The 7,080-nt window shown below is 42.2% G+C and overlaps 1 protein-coding gene across 1 annotated transcript; it reads right to left on the bottom strand.

The window, feature by feature from the left end:
* Positions 1 to 5,227: 5,227 nt before the first annotated feature.
* Positions 5,228 to 7,080, bottom strand: LOC106754713 (nuclear transcription factor Y subunit B-7-like). Its single transcript, XM_014636773.2, has 3 exons — positions 6,366 to 7,080; positions 5,773 to 5,805; positions 5,228 to 5,555 (listed from the first exon to the last, which is right to left on the bottom strand). The coding sequence occupies exons 1-3, from the start codon at positions 7,043 to 7,045 to the stop codon at positions 5,228 to 5,230; spliced, it is 1,041 nt and encodes a 346-aa protein (XP_014492259.1). The 5' UTR covers positions 7,046 to 7,080.

The following is a 7,080-nucleotide window of genomic DNA, read 5'->3' as shown; positions in this document are numbered from 1 at the left end:
CAAGAGTTTCAATAAAAGAGAGTATCAAAAGATTACATTGTTTCCCCCAACAACAATAGGGTTTAGTTCACCATAGACATGGTGAAACTAGATGAAAAATGGAAGAAGAATGGAAGAGCAAACCCTAGAAAAGATGAAAAGGAGCCTAAGCATCCAAGAGATCCTCTCTAGAGAGTAAAATTAGGTCTGGCTGTTCTCCCTTGTCAAAAGAATAACTCTGAACTCGAAATAGGGGTATTTAAAGGTGAGGAGCGCGTCAGAAAACAGGCCCAGGCCCAGCGAGCCACCGCCCGGCGGTTTAAGTGTGCCGCCTGGCGGTTTGCCATAATCCTCTAAACCGCTCGGCGACAATCACCACCGCCCGGCGGTTTCCCTCAGAACCGCCCAGCTTCAATTCCATGCCTACTCCTCGTCTTGGACCGCCCAGCGGTTTAAGTGTGCCGCCGGGCTGTGCGTCGACTCTCCAAATCTTCATTTTTCAGCTCTTTTCTTGAGTCAACGACCTGTATCTTTAACTCCATTTTTCATTTTCTCAAAATAGCTACAAAACAATGCAAAACAAGCATAAAATCGCTAAAAACAACTTTTGACTCTCTACAGACTCATTTATTGAGTTTTGCTTGATTCTAAGCTCATTCCAAGTAGTAATGGGCGTAATTTGGTCCAAATTGACAATGAAAATAACTATTTTTCAACCTTCATCAGTCGCAATCAATAAACCTTTAAATTTGTCCCATGCTTGCCCGAGAGTTTCCTCCATCCCTTGCTTGAACGAAGAGATCTCCAACTTCCCTTGATTAATTTTTGGAATTGGAAAGAATTTAGTGACAAATTGTTGTGCCATCGCCTCCCAAGTCCTGAACGTTCCTTCAGGGAAAGAATTCAACCAATCCTTTGCATTTCCTCCAAGAGAGAAAGGAAACAAACTGAGTCTGACTCTGTCGTCCGACACTCCAGTTATCTTGACAGTGTTGCAAATCTCACTAAAGATGGTCAAATGCTTGTAAGGATTTCCATTCGACAACCCATGGAATTGATTATTCTGGACTAACTGGATGAGCGTCGGACTCATCACCATGCTGGTTGCGTTATCAGCTGGAACCGCTATACTGTTGAAGTTCAAGGGGCCTACTGAATTTGCTGCGTCCCCCAATGTACGTCTAGGAGGAGGTTGGTTAGCCATCTCCTCAAAATCTGGTGCAGAAATCTCAAGTGAAGACTGCGAAATTGCTTCAGGAGAAAGAGATCTCTCATGTGAAGGACATCTCTTTCTCCTCCCTTCTGGTAAACCTTCTAAAAGAGGTTGCTGGTCTTTTCTGCTTCTAGTATGTATTGTTTCCTGCATACACAAGAAACAAACCCTAAAAGCAATTTTACAGAATAATAAATAAAACACAATTAAACAAAAATAATTACAACAAAGTCAAATTCAGTCAATCCACACTACTAGAAAAAGTAAACCTCGAGTCCCTGGCAACGGCGCCAAACACTTGTTAACGGATTGGAAAGCGTACCAAATCGTATCAAGTAATAATAAATGGTAACTCCAAGTATCGTTTTCCCAAGGGACTCGAAAGGCCTTATCGTTCGCGTGAATTAAAATCGTAAGACTTGAAAATAAAAATTAATTGTGGTTGATGCAAAACAGAAAATAAACATGCAATGAAGTTGATTCAATTAACGAGAGGAAAGCAATGGATGAATGGAGTTGTTGGGGGTTTACAATTTCATCTTATCCGCTCTCTCTTATTTACTCCTCTTGAATTATTAGNTTGATTAATTAATTGTCATGCAACTTTCTTAGCCTACCCTTAACCCGATCCCTCGNCGAAAAGAGCCTAATACTAATTANTGGCTTGNTATCCCTAGCCTCCCCTAGCAATTAATACAGCATTATAGAGCAGAAGTTAAACGCAATTGATCGTCCTACCCCTATCCCTAGGTGGTATTGCAAAATCAAGGAATTACTCACGAGTTCATAACATTATTGTACGTCCCCGTATTAATAAAGACAAACATCAGTTATCTAATGAGTTAAACGATAAAGGCATTAAGCACATATGAGAACCCGACAATTAACAATCAAAACATATGGAAACCATATAAATAATCAAGAGTTTCAATAAAAGAAAGTATCAAATGATTACATCGTTTCCCTCAACAACAATAGGGTTTAGTTCACCATTTTCATGGTGAATCTAGATGAAAAATGGATGAAGAATGGAAAAACAAACCCTGGAAAAGATGAAAAGGAGCCTAATCATCCAAGAGATCCTCTCTAGAGAGTGAAATTAGGTCTGGCCACCCCCTTCTGTCAAAAGAATGTATCTAAACTCGCAATAGGGCTATATATAGGTGAGGAACGCATTAGAAAACAGGCCCAAGCCCAGCAGACCACCGCCCGATAGAACAAGTGTGGCGCCCGGCGGTTTCCCACAAATCGCACTACCGCCCAGCGGTAGGGGTCTACCGCCCGGCGGTTTCCCTCAAATCGCAAAACCGCCCAGCGCCCACGCCAGGTGCCTACTCCTCGCCCTAGACCGCTCGACGGTGTAAGTTGTCGCCGGGCGGTGCGTCGACTCTTCAAATCTTCAATTTTCTTCTCTTTTCTTGAGTCTACGACCTTTATCTTCAACTCCATTCTTCATTTTCTCAGAAATGCTACAAAACAATGCAAAACAACCATAATATTGCTAAAAACAGCTTTTAACTCTCTACAGACTCATTTATTGAGTTTTGCTTGATTCTAAGCTCATTCCAAGTAGTAAAGGGCGTAATTCGGTCTAAAATGACATATGAAAATAACTATTTTTCAACCTTCATCAACGTTCGGTTATAAACGCTATTTTCTCTTGATCTGGAGCGTACATCGGGATCTGATTGTATCCTGAGTATGCATCTCGAAAACTTAGAACCTCATGTCCTGAGACTCCATCCACCAGTCGGTCAACACTGCGAAGAGGATACGAATCTTTAGGGTATGCTTTATTGAGATCGGTGAAGTCCACACACATTCGCCATTGACCGTTTGCCTTCTTGACCATCACGACGTTTGCTAACCAGGTTGTATAAGGAATTTTCTGAATGAATTTCGCGTTAATCAACTTGTTCACTTCCTCTTGTACGGCGTCCCTCTTTTCCTTCCCGAATCTCCGCTTCTTTTGTGCCACCGGTCGGGTTTCTCTGAATACAAACAATTTGTGCTTTATGACGCTTGGGTGTATCCCTAGCATGTCGGCAGCACTCCATGCAAACAGTTTGAAATTCGCTCTTAAAGTTCTGTCAAGTTCCGCTCGTCATCTGGTTGCAGTCTAACGCTGATAGTTGTTGTTTGTTCTTCGTTCTGTCCCAGCACGAATGTTTTGACATCGCCTTGGGTTCAATTCGATCATTTATGTTAGTTCTGGGATCCAGGTCGACCAGTTTGGTTTCCGGCCGTTTTGCTTTATTTCGAGAGATGAAAGGTGCCATTTTCAACCCGGCGACAAAACATTGTCGAGCCGTCTTTTGGTCGGCCTTCACTGTGCATATGATGCCTTTTTTCGATGAACTTCATTGCCAGGTGGGGGTGGACACGATTGCCCCAAAAGCATTCAAGCAGGGCCGTCCGAGAAGGGCATTGTAGGCGGTGTTGGCTTCCACCAACAAGAACCGTACGCGCAACTCCTTCGAGCGTTCACCTATACCTAATCGTGTTCATAGGTCTAGGTATCCTCGAGTGTCCACCCTTTCTCCAACGAACCCCAAGATTTATTCGTTCAAAGGTGCGAAGACATCTTTTGAAAATTCCATTTTCTGGAATGTGGACCAATAAAGTATGTTGACTGAGCTCCCTTGGTCAATCAGGACTTTGCTAATGTCGTATTGTGCTATCCGTGCGGTAATGACCATAGGGTCATCCTGGTCTGGATCTGGAGCATGGAAGTCTGCATTGGTGAACGTGATGTCTGGCATTAATAGATGGTGATGACTTATGGTGTGGACATTTTGTAGATTTCTTAGATATCTTTTTCGGGCGGAGGATGAGGCTCCTCCTGCAGCAAAACCTCCATAGATCGTGTCGATTCGACCTCTGTTTGGCCTGTCATGTGCTCTTCCTCGGGAGCGACTTCTCGATCGGTCTGTTGGACGATCGTTTTGTTTGTATGTTCTCTCTGGACTTCTACGAATTGGCTCCTTTCTAGGGGAGCATCTTCTTTGATTTGTTTCTTCTCGTATGAACTCCCAAAGGTATCCTGCGCGGATAAGTCTTTCTAGTTCGTCTTTTAGTCCTTGACATCCTTCGGTAGTGTGTCCCCTATTATCGTGATATTGGCAGACTTTAGCATCATCTGCGTCTAGGGGTGTTTGTCGTCTATGTACGAAGATGAGGTTGGCTTGTAGGGCCTTTTCGAATACTCTTTCCCTCGAGGTGTTGAGTTTTGCATAGTGATCGTACTAGGGACCCAAGGGCATCGGTAGGTCCCTTCGCAGGAACCTTCGTATTTGATCTCTTTCTCGGGGGCGCTTTACTTCTTTTCTATTGTCGTTTATGGAGGTTACTGACAATTGTTTTTTACGAGAGTTTCTCTGATCCTCTATCTTGATGTACTCAGTTAATCTCTCTTGGAGTTCCTCCATCGTATTCGGTAGTTTGGCATATAGATGCTCTGAGACGTACCCTAGCTTTAGGCAATTGGGCAGATTGCCGATTATGAATGCATGGTTGACACCCTTGCTTAATATTAACGAGTTCAGCAGGAGTTACCTCATTGTATCTCTGTACGAACGCTCTCAAAGTCTCATCTTTACCTTGCTTAATATTAACGAGTTCAGCAGGAGTTACCTCCTCCCTTCGGTTAATGGCATACTGTCTTTTGAACAGATTGATGACAGTACGAAAATTGTCTATTGAATTACGAGGAAGTGTGTAGTACCACTCTATGCCTCACCCTTTAATGATAGGGAAAAGGCTCTGCATTTGACTGGGTCGCTTTTGGAGTAGAAGGCCATGGAGATAACGAAGTTCCGAATGTGATGATCTGGATCCGAGGTACCGTCAAACTTCTCTATCGGCGAAGGGGGTCGATCGGGCATCGGGGCTTACATAACATCTTCGATGAACGGTAATAACTCGGTTGACCGAACGGTTCTCGGGGGTGTATGCACACTCTGATCACCGTTCTGGCTCCCCTGGGCATCATACATTTCAGGGGGTGGACGTTGCGCTCTTAGCTAGGCAATCTCGTCAGCTTGGTTTTGTTGCAACAATTGTTGTTGGTGTATAATCTGGGCTTGCTCCTCCATCTGCTTGGCTTGTGTTTGTTGAAATTCTTGTTGTCGGCGTATCATCTGGGCCTGTTCTTCCATGCGTTTTGCTTGCGCCTCTAACTGGGCCTGCAGCTCTCTGATCAAACCTACTGAATTGTTGTCCATGTTCCTTGTGGTAACCATCAGGAATCTTCAAGCCTCGGCCCCACGGTGGGCGCCAAAATGTTTCGGTGATAATTTTGCGGGACCGAGACACTGACCTGAGTGACGTAACTTTGCTGCTTTCTGGCACTGGATTGCTGGTTCTGTGAATATTTCAGCCGCACGTTCCACTAATCGTCCATTGCGCTCCAAACTCTGACCCAGAGGGGGTACCTGCAAAGGCACTCCGACGCTCAAGTTAGGCGTTTATCGTAGGATGTTCTCAGTTCTCAACAAAGTGATGCTCAGAGTGAGAGAATTGGTAGTAGAACTGTTGTGTGAGTATGATGGAAGTGGAGAATGTGAGGAGTGTAAGCATACCTGGCTGGTGTCTCTGGTTCTTTATTTATAGGCCTTGAATTGATACAAGATCAACAAAATATAAATAGAATAAAATATAAACAAACTTACTTAGTTATTCATAAACGACTTCATCTATATCTTTATTTAGATATCATTTGATTCTCCATATGATATTATTTGATTTTCGGTATCTTTAATCGAATACTTTTTAGATTGTTGATAATAATCAGGATTTGTCCAATTATGGCCCAGCATGATGACTGATTTACTATCTCATATAATCGGTCGTCTGGTAGCCGCATCCGGTCATTATTACCGTACTATATATATATATATATATATATATATATATATATATATATATATATATATATATATATATATATATATATATATTTTCTTTGTTAAGTGGTATATTTTTATTTAGTAACAAAACCAAGATAGAAGCCAGAAACGTACCTGTCATTACAGACCAAAAAGTCTTCTCGAAAAATTAACTCAAATGTTATGCATGCCTTATTTCCATTATGTAGGAAAGTGTCATCCGTGAAAGACAAGAAAATTGTGGCAGCATTTGTAAAATCCTGGTTATAGTTGAATTACTCTCTTACCATTGCCCCGAAGAATCGATTTGGTCTTGCTGTTGTAACTGTTTCTGAATCAAATTTGGGGAGAATGGTAAGGAAAATAGTTGATCGGTGGGTACATAAGATGTCTGAGAAATGAGAGTTGGAGAGGAATATACACTATTACTTAAAGGTAGATTGTTATCTTGGTCTTGGTGTTGGGGATGTTGCTGTTGATGTAGCTTTTGTTCAGAACGTAGTTGCTTAGGAATGTTAAGCTTCTCTCCTTCAATCTCTTTATATTTTTGAAGATAGGATTTTAAGGGGTCGATATAGTCCTCAAATCCTAGGGTTGTGATGGCCCAAATGATGTCTTCTCCATTGATAGTCTTTCTCTTTTCCCTTTGGCATTTGTCTGAGGCTTCGCCTGTGAGAAAGCTGATGAACTCAGACACACACTCTTGAACTGTTTCTTTTGCATTCTTGGAGATTTTTCCACTGCCAGGTATGGCCTTTTTCACGATTCTTCCGACGTTTGCAATAGGGAGAAAGCGATCTTGTTCTTTATTTTTATTATTATTATTATTATTATTATTATTATTATTATTGTTATTGTTGCTGTGATGGTTAATTGTGGTGGTGGTATTGCATGGTTTTAAGGAAGGGCTTTCAGGACTTGCTGTGATGAACCCATTTGGCGAATTGGTGTAGCTTTCATCTTCCATGCCTCTCTTGAAGGAAGGAACGTACGTATAGGTAC

This window comes from Vigna radiata, unplaced genomic scaffold (genome assembly GCF_000741045.1).
Source record: "Vigna radiata var. radiata cultivar VC1973A unplaced genomic scaffold, Vradiata_ver6 scaffold_201, whole genome shotgun sequence".
NCBI classification, from domain to species: Eukaryota; Viridiplantae; Streptophyta; class Magnoliopsida; order Fabales; family Fabaceae; genus Vigna; species Vigna radiata.
This window is presented reverse-complemented; position numbering and strand designations above follow the sequence as displayed.

Coding starts and splice junctions, on each gene's coding strand:
- LOC106754713 (XM_014636773.2), bottom strand. CDS start 7,045: ATGGAAGATGAAAGCTACACCAATTCGCCAAATGGGTTCATCACAGCA. Junction 5,806..6,365: donor ATCGATTCTTCGGGGCAATG/GTAAGAGAGTAA, acceptor TATCAATTCAAG/GCCTATAAATAAAGAACCAG. Junction 5,556..5,772: donor GAACCAGAGACACCAGCCAG/GTATGCTTACAC, acceptor AAATATTCACAG/AACCAGCAATCCAGTGCCAG.